Source organism: Ruditapes philippinarum, unplaced genomic scaffold, assembly GCF_026571515.1.
Source record: "Ruditapes philippinarum isolate M1 unplaced genomic scaffold, ASM2657151v2 ctg1358_1_1_1_1, whole genome shotgun sequence".
Taxonomy (NCBI): domain Eukaryota; kingdom Metazoa; phylum Mollusca; class Bivalvia; order Venerida; family Veneridae; genus Ruditapes; species Ruditapes philippinarum.
Genome location: NW_026864503.1, coordinates 61,285 through 80,387, shown reverse-complemented (window position 1 = coordinate 80,387; position 19,103 = coordinate 61,285). Strand labels below are relative to the sequence as shown.

General features: G+C 32.0%; 1 protein-coding gene across 1 annotated transcript in view; it reads right to left on the bottom strand.

Annotated features, from left to right (window-relative positions):
- Positions 1–1,195: 1,195 nt before the first annotated feature.
- The window catches only part of LOC132725819 (uncharacterized), a 35,466-nt gene continuing 17,558 nt past the window's right edge, over positions 1,196–19,103 (bottom strand). Inside the window, exons 2-3 of the mRNA XM_060711006.1 lie at positions 10,082–10,860; positions 1,196–7,490 (exon numbers count right to left, since the gene is read on the bottom strand). Of these exons, the coding sequence (XP_060566989.1) occupies positions 2,701–7,490; positions 10,082–10,860 (5,569 nt within the window). The 3' untranslated portion in view covers positions 1,196–2,700. The remainder of the gene's footprint in view (positions 7,491–10,081; positions 10,861–19,103) is intronic.

Sequence of the window (19,103 nt, the reverse complement as noted above, 5' to 3'; positions counted from 1 at the left end):
TTGTTAAAAACTTATTCAAGAGAAAACATTTCACAATAAATGGTCTCAAACGTTTCTATAAACGTCACATCCGTTTTCTATATTTTGCATACATAAGAGAAATGTTATATACATCCGTTTTCTATATATTTCAAAGAGGATAGAAGTGCTATGGTCGTTTGAAATATATTGTGGCTTTGTATAAGTAAAGCTTCTCGTGAAGTACAAGATACCGATCCCTCGTTTAAATATAATGATTCCAAAAGATATATATTAGATAAAATATCAGGTATATCGGATGATAGAAGCTTAACTAATACCTTATCACAATTGTTAGAAAAATCTCCGGCGCCGTTTAGAAATGAATTTTCAAAATTATTAGAAACCAAAGTTGGGTTTTTCAATACAAGTCTTGAACAATATGGAAAAAGGGGCAAAGAATTTAAAAAATTAAATAATGGTTCAGAAACATTTGTTTGTGGGAACTTATTTGACATAGACCAGATTAACCATTCTTCTGCCTGGACAGTTGGACGTGTAAAACCGTTATGCTTACCAAATAAAGACACAGTGTCGTCTTGTTGAAATAGTTTTGCAAAATACAAGGGGGTAAATCGGTCTCTATTTTGACATTTCAACATTTCCCTCCCAAACATTTGTGCAACAGCTGCTATCGTTAGAGACATTCCATTGATTGCAATCAAATGCACCAGAGATAATTCCATGGTTTTATTATCACAAAAAAGTGATTATTTAACGATCTCTTTTCGAATTAAACAATTCTAGAAGAAACTTATCTATACATTTTTGCTGTGTTTGATCGGACGGTTGCACATTGCATGTGATATAATTACGTTGGTCGCTTTTTATACGAGCTTGCATAGTCATCAAGAAAACGTTTTTTAAAGTTACATCTTCGTTTGTTATGGAAATATTTTCTCCCATTAGGGCAAAGATGAGTATTATAACGTTTAAATATTGGTTTTGGAGCATGTAAGATGCTTATTAATCAATCAGTCAAGACGGTAACATTGAATGTGAATTTAAAGTATCGAAATGTAAACAAAGTAGTATTTTGAATTTCATATAGTAATTGTTTCTATTTTTAAATTCAATGCTATTGTAAATTTTTTTTTTTCGTTACAACGGAACAGTAAAAATCCATACATTCACTCTTTTTCAATTATTTATGTACAATTACATAAAACATGTTCATACATAAAAAAGCAATAAATTCAATTATAAAATAAGGTAATACAAAATACAATGTAATATTGAGATAATGTAGGTGTTGCAGTTTTTGTTTTCTATAAATACATTTCATATTATACAATTGTTTCTTATAAAAACAGCTATGATCCGAAATACTAAAGAGCTTAAATTTAAATTCAATCAATCAATCAATCAATCAATCAATCAACCAACGAATCAATCATTGCGGTTCATGATCATTATATTATAAAAATAAAACATGTAAATAAGAGGCTTAATTTACTGAACGCGGCACTTTCCTTGTTGATCTTGTTTATCATATTTTAATAATTTCAAATAGTGTATGTACATCACTACAAATGCATCGATCAAGATAAAATGACATGAAGTGAACAATTAAATTTGAAAAAAAAAATCCTGAAAAGTAGAAAACGGCTATGCTACAACTACATGTATACAACAACTCTGATAAAATATCATAAAGTAAATATTTACAAATTAACAACACTATCACTTATTTCGTGCACAGAACATCGATTTTCTAAAAATAATAATTTTGAAGAACAACTATAAAGATTAAGTAAGAAAATAATCACTGTTTATTTTAACGACCTAAAAGTCAATAAATTTTGCCATGTTTTAACTAGTTATTACATATTATCATATATTGTGTAAACGTATGTCAGAATGGGGAAAATAAATACAATTCTTATACAGTTTTCTAAGTTTATAACAAGTATTTCGGCAACAACAGTGTCTAGTGAGTTAATAATATTGGATTTAAGTACATACCAACTTACAAGTTTGGATAACAATAACGTTTGTAAGATGTTTACTGAATTTGAACTTTGGCGGTTTTAAAACTTTATTTACATTACTTGGAGGTCAAGACCGAAGTGACATTGGTTGGATTCCGACTTTTATAAGGTTCGATGTTTGAAATCCACCAATGAAACAACAGAAATCCGGAAATCCTCCAATGGACAGACGGCCGGATTTCTGAATCTGAAATCTTGGATTTCAATGGCGGCTATATTGAAAACTCATATAAGATTTAGATACGAAAATCGTTAATATACAAAAACATGTAGTGAATACGTAAGGATTTCTGACCTTAATCAATCATAAACTTTACATAAATTACGTTCGTGAATTGAATTTGACTGAAATTGATATTAACAATAAGAAATCTTCAATATAAAGTATGAAGTGACAGATTTCAAAGATGTCTGGCATTGGACGTCTGCTACACAGAAAATATAAAGAGAAAATCAGTTTTCTGCTATACAATAAGGTAAGTTTAACATTTCTATCAGCTAAATTGCAAAGTCAATAAGTGTCAATACAGTGTTCCTTCAGATCAATCAGGTAAGTGAATCTTTATCTTGTAGAAGTCAACAATAGATGAAGCTATAGGATTTCACAATGCCACTTGGATTTCATTATAAGTTCTGTTGTAAGTACATTTCAGAATAATGCTAGAATGTCAGATCCTTACAATTGATATAACTAGTCTAAATCTTTAAAAGGTTTCAATAGGACACTTTTAATAACATCAACTTCAATCTTACACTTGTCAAACAAACTTTTCATACTAAATTTGTCTACAACAAGACGAGGTTTTAAATGTTTATAAGCGATTGTTGACTTTACAATGTTTAGATATCTATGCCTATATAAAGAAGTGTCATTTATAGCAACAAGTGGATGAAGTTTTAATAACACACTAAATTTTTCTTCAACATTGAATTCAAGCTCTGTCATTCTTAATAGCATGAATTTGTATGATTCTGGTAGTCGAATTTTAAATGTTTTTCCATACTGTATCAAAAAAGAAATAGCTACACTTTTATAAAATCGATGTAGTTTTAAGCATAACTTCCTTGTTGAAATTATCAATTGATAGTTTATAACTCCTTTCAAACTGAAACTCGATTTGTTGATACAATCATTTACTGTCATAATTTTCATCTCTGTTAATAACTTGTTCAAGTGAAAGCATTTGACAAGAAATGGTCTAACAAGCTTTTTAGAAACATCACATCCGTTTTCTATATATTTCAAAGAGGATAGAAGTGTTATGGTCGTTTGAAACATTTTGTTGTTCTGTATAAGTGAAGCTTCTCGTGAAGTACAAGAAACCGATCCCTCGTTAAAATATAATGATTCCAAAAGATATATATTAGATAAAATATCAGGTACATCGGATGATAAAAGCTTAACTAATACCTTATCACAATTGTGAGAAAAATCTCCGGCACCGTTTAGAAATGAATTTTCAAAATTATTAGAAACCAAAGTTGACTCTTTCAATAAGAGTCTTGAAGAATGTGGAGAAATGGGCAAATAATTTAAAAAATGAAATAATGGTTCAGAAATATTTGTTTGTGGGAACTTATTTAACATAGACCAGATTAACCATTCTTCTGCCTGGACAGTTGGACGTGTAAAACCGTACTGCTTACCAACTAAAGACACAATGTCGTCATGTTGAAATAGTTTTGCAAAGTACAAGGGGGTAAATCGGTCTCTACTTTGACAATTCAAAATTTCCTTCCCAAACATTTGTGCAACAGCTGCCATCGTTAGAGACATTCCATTAATTGCAAACAAATGCACCAGAGATAATTCCTTGGTTTTATTCCCACAGAAGAAATTATGATTAAACAATTTCCATTTCGAATAGAAAAAATTTAATAGAAACTTATCTATGCATTTTTGCTGTATTTGATCGGACGGTTTGTCATTGTATTCAATATAATCACGTTCGTCTCTTTTTAAACGAGCTTGCATAGTCATCAAGAAAACGTCTTTTAAAGTTACGTATTCATTTGTTATGGAAATATTTGCTCCCATTAGAATTCTGGCTGACTGAACATTTCCGCCGATTAAAGAATAGTGAAATATGTTAAATCCATTTTCATCGGGACATTCAAACGCATACGATTTATTTTGTTTGAAAATCATGTGTAGGAAATCATGCAAATCTTTAAACACAGAAACTCTATGATCATGCGTAAGTAAAACATAATGCAAAGGTGATAATGATAATGGTTGGTTACATGAAATGAATGCTAATGGTTTATGGCGGGCAATGACAAAATGCATATAACCTGTCAGAGCATTGACCTCACTTTCAACAATTAAACGTTGCAAACTTTTCACATTTACATATTTATGATATGCCAATACAGTAGTTAGAAGATAAGGACTTTTCTCGATTATAAAATTCAAATTTGGCTCAACGAAGAGGTGGTATTCTTGAGCAGATAAATTTGATATCAAGTATTGCATTGTAAGCTCCCATGATGACATAATGTCCAGGAAGTCTTTCGATTCGATATTTGCGGAACTGAAGTATATGTCAGAAAACAAATCATCTTTTGGTACCATCATTACGTAATTCTTTCTTTCGTACTTCTTCAAAGCAAAGTCAAATGGATTATTTCCTTCGTGATCTATATCTGTTAACATAGTGTAAAAGTGCGTCTCCTGATTTTCAAGCAGGTATGAAACTACTTGGCAATGACCGTTTCTAAAACTGTAGTGTAATATGTTTCTACCAAAACTGTCACGCGTCAAAAGAGAATGGTTTGATATTTCCAGCAAATAGCGAAGAGTATGTAATGATTGCGCATGCATTTCCATGTCTGGTCTGCTCACAACACTATCAAACTTTTTTAACACTAAATAATGTAGTATCCCACGACCGTTGTTGTCTTTAATGTCTGGAACTGGCTTCTTGAAAGAATCTGTTAGATATAGCATGCTTATGAATTGGCCAGAAATAGCGGATGTGTGATATGCAGTTGAGCCATTTGACACTACCGTATCTATCAATGAAATATGTGCGTTACCTTTTGATAATAATGTGCCCTCCTCAATCAAAAACATAAAAAGAAAATTTCGATTGGCAACAGCATAATGAATCGGGTAATTTCCAAAGTTATCGGGATGGTCCCAGTTCACATCGAGTTTATTTCTAATAACATGAACATAAATTTGGTCACTTTGAGTATATAAAGCGACAACATGTGATAGTGACCCACCTTCTGGACATCCTTCGAATAAGTACGTCTGTATAACCTCTACATCATTTAAATGGTTTGGAGTTTTTCCACATCTGTCGGAAGCTATTTCGTCGTTTAATAAAGGGTAAAGCTCGGTACGGTTAAAGCGTACACTTGCAAGCGCCGCAGTATACCCAAATGCGTCATAACACTTGCGTGCTTCATAAAACGTATTGAGTAAGTATTTAGCTACATCCATTGAACCAGTTTTGATTGCTATCATAAGTGGGTTATGTTTTAAAACAATCCACCAAATATCTAATGGCACAATAAAGTGTAATGTTAAAGAATCAATTGGAAAAGTAGCAATATTATGCTCAATCAAATGAAAATGATCTAACTTTGTTATGTTTTGAAAAGCTTCAAAGGAACGTTGGTTGGAAATGCATTCAAACGTAAATCCAATTGACACAAGCCATTCTGCAATATGTTTATGATTTTTTTTAGACGCATAATACATACATTCATAAAAGAATACTTTAGTATGAAGGGTTCTCATTTCTTTGACCACATTTAAATGTCCATTCTCGCATGCAACATGACCGGCATTCAAACCCAAAGTATTTCTTACATAAACCAAAGATTGGTTCTGTGCCAAAATATATATTGCAGTTGATGTATAGCCGTGCTGTGATGCAATGTGCAATAGACTGTACCCAGAATAAAAATACAATTTCATCATTTCTAACTTATTAAATACATCATAAGAATTTATCAACATTTGACCTTTAACAATAAAGTTTAAATTTGCCCCTTTGCTAAATAAAAGTTTTAACTGGTCAGTATGTCCTTTAGCTGCTGCAACAAATGACGGTGTGACATTACCTTCGTTAAAAGCATTCACATCAGGGAAATGATGTATCAATAGCTCTAGTGCCTCAACACATGGCGTTCTCCAAATCAATTTATGTAAAATAGAGTCGTTAAGTACCTCGTTACTTATCAAAAACTTTGATGAGAGAAACAGTTTTCTTAAAGACATATCGGCAGAGTTTGCAACATGAATCGCTAAATCAACAATATTCTTCGTATTATTGTCAGACATTTTACTAAACAAATATTTAGATATAAGAGTATGGCCATTCTGAAGTGAAATTCGATAATTTTCATTGTTTTTATCAATAAGCCAAAAATATAAAGCGTTGTGAGATATGCCAACATCTTCACCCTCTCTTAGGAAGAAGCTTAAGGACTTAAAATACAGGTCAAACTCGTCTATTGTCAATGAAATGTTTGAAGATTTTAGAATGGCAAAAGTTTCTGATTTTGAAAGTGGATTCGTCGTGGAACAAATGATCTCCAATATTAATTTTGGGATCATATAAGATGTATAACCAAACTGTCTACCAAAATTGATATCAAAAATCTCGCCTAGATCTGCAGGAAAGTCTGGGACGGTTTCATTGTCATTGTTATCGATAATCCATTTTAATGCCTGGATGATATATACAAAATTTCCTTCATTTTTATAAACAAGATTGCTTATCATGGCTCTGTGAGTATGTTTTGGAAATGATTTTTCAATAAAAGTCTTTAAGTCCTCTTTATTTCTTGAGTCATTTGAGTACAGATAATTAAGCTTCATTTTTCTTAGCATTGTTAGTTGTGGGACATCTCTGGAAGAAATAAGAAACTTGAGCCATTTTGGAAGCTGTCTAATTCTGTCTGACAAAAGGTTTAAAACTGGATTATTTCCAGACCGCCCACACTCATCAATGGCATCTACAACTATAACCCATGGTGTATCTGTGACACTAGATAACTGTTTCAGTGGTATAGTGACGCCTTGGTCAAAGCAAGCTTCTGGTTCTTTGTTACAACTATCTCTGTTAAACAAAATGTGACTCTCGGGAAACATTGATACTATGTTACCATATTCCGCACTTTTCTTTGCGAAAAATCCAACAAGTCTGCGTATAAATCGTTCTAGCAAATGAGTACTTTGTACATCAAATTTGCACACATGAAATGCAACAATGTGTTTATTAATATCTTTGGCTATATTCATCGACCCCGGACATAATAGTTTTGAAACAAATGCAGATTTACCGTAACCCATTTCGGCAACAAGTACAATACCATGGTTTTTACTGTTGTTAGAATTGAACAGATCGTGGTGCAAACTTTCCATTAACCATTGACGACCGACAAGTGCCTTGTGCTCATTCAAATAACCCAGGAGTGGAAGATCTTGAGAAAACGGTACACTGTACTGTTCTGACATGCATGCTGCAACAAAGAAAAACAATTATCATTGTATTGCAGGCAATTATTAAGTCCCTCACCGGTGAGAACCCCAGCAGTATTCTGAAGGGCCATTGGTCATTCAATTATGCCATTGAATGAATGAATGAATGAATGAATGAAGTAATGACTTAATGAATGACATGACATGACAAGATCTTAAATCTGTAGAGTTCTTAAATTTTCTGGAAAATTTTATGCTCTCATAGAATTTTTTTATTTTTTTTGTACGACAGGTGATATTTAATGACGAATTCAAAAAGAAAAGGAAAATTTATGTGGACGTGTTCGATGTTTTTGTAAAATGGCAGTTTCCATGGTAAGGTAACCGTATTTCTCAAAACTGTCAAAAAAGCTTTCTTATTGATAATAAAAAGTATTGGGCAACTTTATACACATAGCAAACATGATTTCATACATAGAAAATGTTAGCTTTTCATTCTGTTTGGAAAAAATAAATCATCTGAACACATTTCTTTACAAAATGAGTTTTCTACAAAAAACTGACATGAATTCTGTAAAAAAATGAAGATATTGAAAAATGCTTTCATATAATTTTCTATATTTTTGAGATAAAAGGTAAAATCCTATTGTGAAATAAAAAAGGAAAAAAATATGTTGATCTGTTGATTCTTTTTGTAAACGGCAGTTTCTATGGTAACCGCTTATACCATGCAACTGCCACACTAACCGCGCTTTCTTTAGAAATAACAATGTTATACTAAATGCATTGTTATATACAACGAAAACAAATGGAAATATAAATTATTATTTTATTGATGTTATATGAAGTAAATTGTACGCAACATGTTGGTAGAATAAATATCCCATATAATATCTGCACTCGTCAAACAAACAAGACAAATAAAGAAGATCTTGAAATATAAAGAAGTTTAAAAAGCATTCTTTTCATGAAAATTCCTAATTCAACGGGGGTTATTCTGATAATTTGTGTGCTAGAGTTGTAAACCTTGTCACATATGATGCGGTTGATGATCAGAAGCATATATTTAAAGTTTGCAGTAATTACCTTTAGAAATGAAGAACTTTAACTGAACAAGAGCTGTCAGAGGACAGCAACGCTCGACAATTCGAAAGAGTTGTCACAAGGATGTTTCATGAGTATAATAATGCTTACCTATATGAATACATAAAATTGTCACAAAAAGGTACAAAGGCATGTTATTAAGAGTAAATTACTGCTTGGTTATCATGAATGCAAAAAAAAAAATGTCACAAAAAGGCACAAACCCTACAGTAGTTATGGGGATACCAGCTTATACGAAAATATTTAACCAAGAAATTCTAAGTTGTTAAAGGGGCTTAATTATACAAAAAATATTGAGATAATTACGGTACTTGTACCATTCAATCACAGAGAATAAGTGTAAGACGTTGTAATCCGTTCCCCTCCGTACTTATGGAGATACAAGCTTACACGTAAAAACTTAACCAAGTCAAAAAGGGGCATAAATATGCAAAAAAGCAAATGAGAACTATGGGACTTGTGCTTATCAAGTAAGATAATCACAGAGAACAACTGTGTGAAGTTTCAATCCATATTCAGTAGTTATGGAGATACCAGCTTACATTTATAACCTTTACCACAGGGACGCCGAAGCTGACAAATTGGTGACAACATTAGCTCGAGTATTCTGCAAATATTCGAGCTAAAAAGCGTAGAAACTTGAAACAGAATCTTGACGAGGTCACAAACGCTTGGTGAGTAGGACAGCTCTCGATATACTCTCTAAAGTTAAGATTACAATGATGCGTATAATCTCCATACTGCCATTCATCAACATTTCAAGTTCCATACAAATATGTTCAGTATGTCATCACAAATATTGTTAAAAGGCCATACTTTCACTCTTTTTGTCGCCATAGCAACCAAAGAGAAAAGAAGAAGTCGTGCATAATTTCCGGACTGCAAGCTACCCATTTGTCAAGTTGCATGAAAATATTTCAGTACTTCTTGCATTATCAAAGGATCCAGTTTTGTGTTAAATTTGCCATATATTCAGTCTATATGTTGCCATAGCAACCGAATTTTTAAATATAAGAAGAAAATAAGAAAAGAGAAGGATGTGGATAACTTTCAGGCTACTATGTTTCCGTAATCAAATTAAGTAAAAATATTTTCAGTACTTTTTACATTATCACGGGATCCAGTTTTGTGGACGGAGGAACTGAAGGAAGGAAGTGAAGAAGAAGAATATGAAAGAAAATATACATTGCCATGGAAATTCTATAAATTCTGACTCATTGCCTAAAATGTGATATAATATACTTTCTTTCGTAAGCCAGAGGATTAGTCGGAACAGTGCTATTGAAGATCTATTTTCGATGTTACTTTATTAATTAATATGCTTCAAACAAACCGTGCATAATTATCATCCGAAAATGAAAATACAAAATAATGAAAAATACAAACTAAAGCCAAAACAAATTAGATAAAGTTAGTGAGAAAATGTAATACAACGAATGAATGTTTTAAGAAAAACGAGAAAGCACAGTCTAAATTATTAATATAAATGAAAAGTAACCAGTACAAATATTTCTTATATCTAACTTACCTCGATCATGATATTTGTCCATTTCTGTTTCGTACTCAAAATATTTGAAGACAAATATACCTGACATGACAAAAATGACTAATAGTAGTGAAACTATAATGTCTAATCCTTTCGCCATATTGGAAAAAATTGAATCATTTCTTTTAAATATCGTGTTAAAGTCGCTCCTGAATATTGTAAAATCTGTCCGAATGTTTTTAACTTCTCTTCGTAAATCTTCTTGCCCTTCAACTGAGACGTTCTGGCTGGTCTGAATGTCTTCTAGAATGTGATGATGCTGTTCTGTATTTGTTGCAATATCACCAAGTTTAAACCTATGATGCTCAAGTAAATTTTGAACTGCAATCATCCATTTTTCAATCTGTTTTCCCTGCTCAATATTTAAAAGATGGTTAATGCAGTCCTGAGCATCAATATGGCCTTGCACATCTGGTTCTTTAAACAGATCCTTTAAAACATCAAACACTTTTGTTTTCTCTAAATCAGTTGCTTTCATGGACATGTTGTGGCCAAAATACTTATTCCTGAACTGTCGGATGTTCTTAATTATGAACGGTTTTATCTTAAACTGTTCAGAACAGTTTTCCCAGATGAAACATGCAGTTGACACGTCCTTTATGTCTATGTCACCATTTGGCCAGTTAGCTGGAATATAAACTTCAATTATATTTGTATAAGAGCGAGGCCATTCCCACGAATGTGTGAGTTCCCAACGTACATTTGGTGATTTCCTAGTTTTAAGTAGTTCATTTCGCCAGCAACTGCATGTTCGGCACCACCTGAAAGGTGTAAACAATATATAAATATCAATCAAATGCAAGTGCTCGATCTATTTTGATTTAACAATTGAATTAATCGTTTGCAATCAGTTTAGCCAATACGCAGTTAACTGCAAATGTTCTAATGATATATTGCTTTCATATATAACCTACGAGAAGAATCAGAAACCTAAGCATTAAAGTCCACAATTTCGATAAATGAAAACTCTTTTGTGTAATAAACTTAACCTAGTAAAACACACACCATTTTCACCGTAGGCAACGTGTTACAGTATCGCGTTTTCCGGTTACAGTATAGAATTTTACAGATGGAGGATTATTTGTGGGAAGGACAGGTAGTTGATTTTTGTTCCGGTTCATACTACAAGTAGTTCAGTTTCTAAAAGATGTTTTGTGCTTTGCTTCTTAGGTACAGGATCCGGTATCTAGTCACTTATTTATTCATACCCTGCACCGCAGATTTATTTCTAGGTTGTCTCATAAATGTGCAGATTTGACGATTTAAGAAATTGAAATCTAGAGACCAACGTATTTTTTTCACTTATTCCGACATTATTTATGCATGCCTAGAAAAAGTAAATCTGCAAAACGTAAGTCCCTTATGTTAGGAAACTTTTATAAAAGTAAATGACCAGTTGAGCCTCTTTTCCTGTTCGTTAAAGGCGTTTAAAAAATAAACAATGTTACAGTCCGTACATTCAATCAGAGATATTATATTTCCGATCCTTAAAGATCGTTCAGCACGACATTATTGTTGTGCTTGTGGTATTTTTAGTTTCTACTTTTCGACATTTTCTAGTTAGGTGGTTCCAATATTCCTACTTGAATAATGTTGAATCGCCCTTAGGATATGTTGCCTGCTTTTTAAATTTGTATTTTGACGTCTTATCTGTGATATGCAAGCTTCATAACCTCTGATCCCCTTTCAAAATTCCATTTTATTTAGTTCCGCCCATTGTTTTCTCGTTTAGGACACACGCTTTATATTACTATAAATAATGTCATAATTATAAAGCATTAATTATTTACATATTTTCTTATAAACAGCGTACATTTAGCTACAAACTAACATTTATTGTAATTTTACTCGATAAACTTTGACAGGTGTTGTTGTTGTTGTTTGCTGATGCATTATGGGTTTGTGACTTCCGTTGTCAATAGCAATTGTTGCCTAAACTCAGTTAACAAACCGTATCAAAGTTATGTTTCATCAAAAGCAACAAACTTATAGCCAATCCATGGTACTAGTCATTTTTATAAATGTTATATGTATCAATATATCGTATTTTTACGTAAACTTTCATAGAACTTTGGCTAAGAATTGTTGATGTTCAGACGTTCGGTTGGTTGACAGCGTTCTTTGTGTATGGAAATGATCGTTTCCGAACGTCAAATGTTCAGTTTTCGAACTTCGAACATTGTCAACCGACCAAAACATTTTGCGAACCTTTTTATGTTCAATTTCTCAGATTTGGTATAAATAGGCCAGAAAACGATCAACTTGAGTCAGTTTTCATTTAACTTTCGGTTAGTCTACATTACTGTCGTGTTCTTCTGAACGGCAGATTTTACTTATTTTTAAGGCAAAATAAAACATAGTCTTTAGATTATTATTTTACATTTAATCAATTATTGTCTAAGAATAATTGATAAGAACTTTATAAATTTGTTTCACATTAATAGGGTCACTGACTCGACCAAACTTTATATATTATGAACGTTTTGATAGTTTTGAATAGAAATTAAACGGCAGTCGCGGTAATATAATTTATGTGAAGTCTATGTAAGAAATAGCTATCGGATATTTAAGACTGAATTAGGAACATGTGTTGATGTTACATACCATACTGTTATTTGAATATTTCGCATATGAATTCATTAACAGTTTAACACTAATTAAAATAAGTAAACCGTGAAGAGTCTTTCTTTTTTGTGACTCAATTCTAATCTTAAACTGGCGTACCTCCAGAAGTAAGGAATTATTATCAAGTACTGTGGATTACAGTGTCCTAGCCATACAGAGTTTTACAGAGTAGCCCACTATTGGCAGATGTCATAATAGCATATTTCAGCTAAACGGATCTATAGGTTTTGACAGTTGTCCTAAACAAGTATCATCAGTCACTCTAACCCTAACAATTTCTATTTAATAAAGAACATTGTTATAATTGTGATCATTTCATTGTTCGTAAAAACAATATCGTTCTCTACAGTCCAGTCCGATTATTTGTCACCAAGTCTTGAGCATCTTAACAAAATTTTAAAGAAGATTAAAGGGGCCTGGTACAATATAGCTGGAAGACATTAATCAGAGTTATTATAAAAGATAGTATTCCTGACATGAAGTGATTTTATTGTGAAATAAATGGTTTAGTTAGTTAGTTCTAAGTCACCTATAAGTCACCTAAACAAAAGATCATAATCTGAGCATGTGTTATAGCTTTTAACATGTGAAATTCATATTAATACATGTTATGCATTTACGGATAGTTCAATTTTACGATATGATATAAAAGATATGAATAATTAATCATGATTTATTATACAATAAGTCTTTCCTTAACGGATATGCTTACACAATAAATTTGATAACTTTATTTTAGTGGTTGTTTACGAAGTTAAGTAGTTTTTCATTGTCCGCCATTGTATTAAATGAATTGTTCGTTAAAGTACTGCTAATAATAGATTTTATAACCGTTTTAGTAATTTAGTTCTTTCATAACATTTATCAAGCGGAATCGGCTATCGTTTACGTGACACTTAATAACTAATGGCCGAACGAGCTGTCCGCCTAAGTACTCAATTATCTTTTGCAAATCTACGGGTTTTAATTATAAATAAAGCAGGAAATCCGTATTACAACACATTACACCCACCGGTCATTAGTAATTAAGTGTCACGTAAACAATAGCCCATTCTGCCTGATAAATGTTATGAACAGAACAAAATTACTAAAAGGGTTATAATACGTATTATATTAGCATGACATGTGGGTCTTAACTATAAGATAAAACAGAAAATCCGTACTACAACACATTTACGCAATCAACAAAATACTTTAGTAGGCTTCTATACTCAAAACCAACTTCATCGATACACTCTGCATTTCAAGAAAATTTAACCTTGCATGCAAACAACAAATATAGCTAGGTACCAAATATAATCTTTGTTTTAGATAAACTAAAAGTAATTACCTAGTAAGAATTTATCGAAACTTGTTAATAAAATAGCTGTAAGTGAGTTTAAAATCAAATGGGCAGAACGATTTAATACATGATATAAAGAACACACTGGAAAATTGGGAACTTATTAAAAAAAATTAAAAAGTTTCATATATGAGCCTTATTTGTACGTTTATTAAAATCCTGTTATTAGAGCGTCTCTTACTAAATTTCGAATAATTGCCCATAATCTAGAAATACAAATGGGAAGATATCGAAACATTCCTGTCAATGATACAATTTGCAAATGTTGTCTAAACACTTTATGCTGAGATGTTATCTATATGAATCTGAAAGAACTAATTTATCGTTTATCTGAAAAGGTACAAATTTTAAAACTCTAAAAATTTCAGAACCGTTTGTATATATGATGTTTAGAGAGAATGAAAATACTATTAATGCTGTAGCAAATAAATGTTTTCATCTAGAATCGAATTTCTAAAGAAGGTAATGTAACCGAGTGCTATTTTTAAGGTTATTTAAGGCTATTTTTCAAGAAAGGTAACTCTGACGGCCTTGTTTTTTTTTTTATCTTTACTTTGTGTGATTATGTCCCCTGGACCACATTTGCTATTTGCTCAACCATATCGTTTCCCTGCTAAAGTTAGGGTCACTTGAGGTCACTCTTTGTGTTAAAGAAGTTGTTGGTCATTGTGACATGTAGATGTGATGTAGATGTGATGTAACTGTGATGTAAATGTGCTGTGTATGTTGTATGATGTATGACATATGATGTTTAATGTTGAGATGTACCGAATTGGAATTATATATAAAGCTAGTGTCCACTACAAATTAAATTGATGAACCAGTAACCCTCAGTTTGTTCTTTACTTATACAAGGCAAAAAGACATCGGGGTCACAGTAACATCTAGTTGAACCTATATAGTGGAACATTTGGCCTACTAGTATATACTTTTCTTATTATTAACTTTTGTCATTTAATATGCCTTAGATTGTTATTGTTCTTTTGTTAATTGACATTACGCCGCCTGTCAATCAAACTGGCAGGGGTCACAGTTATCAGTTATCAGTTCTACGCTAAGAAACCTGCGAAGTCCACCATTTTCCTTAGACAAGCTACTTGTCTAAGACAATGGTGCCAATGTAATTTAGATTGAAATAATTTCAATTGTCTGTCAATTTAAAGTTGTTTTTTTCTTTATATTAATTAAGTAACCAAATATACTGACATATTGACAGAACGAGTAAGTTAGTTTATTATACAAAAAGTTATTAAATTTCTACATATGGAAATAATAAGTACGAATATTCATTCTGGCTATAACACAATGCATTGAAAAAGTAAAAGGTTTAAACAAAGCCACTTTTTTATTTCCATTCTATCTGTTCACAATTACATTACATATTATAAGGTCCAAGAATATCCAGAATATATGACATTTGTTCGTTTAAAACGTAAATAGCATGAATAAAACTACATATGTGTACAATGGAGTTAACTTATGACAGTGTTTGCAATATTGTTTGAAACAATGAAGTTAATTTTGAACATATTTGAAACGAAAAAAAAACGAAGATTTTAGCTATTGTTCAAAGAATATAAATAATTGAAAAGAATTAGAAAGAAGGTAAAGAAGATTCATTCGGATAGGTCAAGTTGGCAAATTATTTTGTGAATATAATCTCATGAAAATCGGTTACTTTCACGTATATATACATGAACTGCTAGAACAATTTCAGAATTAATGTCATGGCTAAGATTCTGGTCTCCGTTTAGTAAGGTATGAAGTATTAAATTACAGATGTTAGAAACAGCATCAAATAGTCTGAGTCTGATATCATTAAAGAAGTGACACTCAAAGAAGAAGTGGTGGTTACTTTCCAGGAGACCACATTGACAATTTGGCGAGGGGGACATATTTTTTCTGAATAAGTGATGGTTTAAAGATCTACATTCTGTTCGGAGCCGTGTGTGCATGACTTGCCATTTTCTTTCTCATATGTAATAGTATTTGGGGCATTTTTTTATATTACCTTTAAGTTGCGTTTTAAAAGAGGACAGAGATATTGAGTTTTGTACCTCTGTTGATAGTAAGTTCCAATCTCTCAAAGTAGATGGCAGAAATGCATTATGGTAAAGAGAAGTTCTTGTACGTATTGTTTGCATGTCAGAAGCATTTGGTAAATTGTACATAGACGTTTCTCCAACTGATGGTGGAACTAAGGATGATAAATAATCTGGTGTGAGACCGTTTTTTTATTTTGTAAAACAAATTAAGTTTGTGATTCTGTCTACGGCTTTCGAGGGATTCCCAAAGTACTTCTACTCTTTGAAGTTCCTGAAGAGATACAAGTTTAGTGGCCCCTGAAACTATACGGGCGGCTTCGTGTTGAATTTTATCAAGTTCAAGTTTTTCATATTGTGTACAGTTGATCCAGACTACATCTGCATATTCAATGAGAGGTCTTATGAATGATAGATATATAACTTCTAGTGATCTTCTGTCTAGTGTAAATTTAAGTTTTCTCATGATATGAATTCTTTTCCAAGCCTTCTCTTTGATAAAATTAATATGTACATGCCAAGAGCAATACTTCGAAAAGTTAAGACCAAGTTTATGACTATTTACTGATGAGATAGGCTGATCATGCATCAGAAGTGGCGGTTGATAAGGATTATTTGTTTTGCGTGACATGATCATAGTTTCCGATTTAGAAAGGTTGAATGTTACAAGCCATTTATCAGCCAAACTTGAAATTTTGTCGATATCAGATTGAAGATTCGTCGCGGCAGCTATTGGATAGTCAACAATTATGTGCAAACTAGTATCATCGGCAAAGAGGTGTATGCTTGAGTTTAAATCATCAACAATATCATTAATGTATACCAGGAACAACAGAGGCCAAAGAATAGATCCTTGAGGAACTCCTCCATTTACAGTTGACCAATTAGAATGAGCTCCTGAAAGAACGACACATTGATGTTTGTAGAACCAGTTCAGCAATTTTCTATTTATCCAGCATTTTTAATTTATAGAGAAGACCATCATGCCATACCATGTTACTGTTTTTGTTTCGCTACTTCAAATTCAAAATAAAACGATCATAACATAATCATATACTTTTATACATGTAGTCTCTCTTTGAATTTGTAAGATATAGTGATATTTTGTCAGTTTTATATTTTCATTGAAGTCAACAAGAAATAACACGATCTTTGCAAAACGTTTCATGAATTATTAATTCGTGAATGCAGATATTTATTTTTACTTATTTTAAATACCAAAATACATTTATAAATTAAAAAATAGAGTGAAATAAGAATAATACTATTCAATAAAATAGAGTAAAATAAGAATCCCTAAAGAAAGCCCAACGCGGCAAAATTGAAAATGTTGCAGGCTCAGTTTGATAGAGCCTGTTCATGGACGGTACTGTCAAGTGCAAACTAATGTCCACGCCCCTAGCACCGGCTTAAGCAGAATTCATCATTTCACATGAACTGGTAAAATTGTTAATTTTGAAACATCCGCAGATGTGTTCATATGGCGGTTATCATGGAACCTTCAATGTGACACGTTAGTGCAATTCCATGACAAGCGGCATATGGTCCCCAAGGGAAAAAAATGTGTGTGTCCTAAACGAGAAGACAATTGGCGGAACAAAATAAAATGGAATTTTGAAAGGGGATCTGAGGTTATGAAGCCTGCATATCACAGATATAACGTCAAAAGATAAAGGGTTATTCAACAGAATCAAGTGAAGAATTCTGGAACCACCCAACAAAAAAGATGCCAAATAGATAGAACTAAAATACCACAAGCACAACAATAATGTCGTGCTGAACGATCGGAAATATAACATTCCATGACAAGCGGCATATGGTCCCCAAGGAAAAAAATGCGTGGAACTAAATAAAACGGAATTTTGAAATTCAAAGCATCAACATTTTATATATTTAAAAATATATATAAGGCAAAGTCATTGGTAACATTAGTGGCATAAGAGTTTTGCAAATACATCCGTACCGTATTTTGTCTAAGGTTCTTACTGACCAGGTCACGTGAATCCGTGGGCGGAGCGATCCCCTCTCTGGCGTTATGTCAATTGTGTTTGTTTATGTTAATTAAGCTTTACATATGTTATGCTTTAAGCTCTGTACATCTTGTACAATATCATTAAATTATGTGATTATGTGATTATATGCCTGTAAAGGCCCATGATTGGAAATAAAATTTATTCTATTCTATAAACTTACTTGATCGTTGTAGGTTACTTGTTTGTGTTTGCCAGAATACGTGACATAATCGAGTACATATGAGAACCCAGTGCTTTAATTAGCGCCGCCAATAAAACTTCTCAGTTTACACTTACTAATTGTTAATCTGATTGACTTTGATATTAATGTCATAATTAAAGTATACAAAACAATAGGAAAAAATACTGATCGCAAAAAAGATTAATTGTAAATTATTTTGTCTGATTTTAACAAGTTTCAAGTTTATTGGCAAATCGACAATAAACAATGTATTTGGCCATTTACACACATACACTATATGTCAAAGACATTTAACATCAATATAACTATAAACATGTTTACATTTCACATTGTACAATCAAACAAATGTTTAGAAAAATACAAGTTAATAAACAATAAATTATATACTTTAGATAAGGATTTAACAATTCATTAAGAAGCTGTGAGAAATTCCAAATACATGTACATTGTAATTGTTTCGACATTTCATCGACTCATCTATAAATTTCGCTATCTTAAATAGTTTAAATTTATTTTTGTTGACATAAGCTGCTTGAATTTATGAACATTTGACATGGCAAATGGGATATTTCCTAAGTCTTGTCTTCTTTAATCATCATTTTTATTACAACAAAGCAAAAAAAGTTTCTCAGATTCAATAACATTTTGATTACATAATTTACACAATCTATTCTGTCTATCAATCCCTTTATATCTCCCATGCCCAATTTCCAAATTATGTGAACTAAGTCTAAAGCGAGTTAGAGATTTTCTTGTAGCCTCACTGCTTATTAAAATAAAT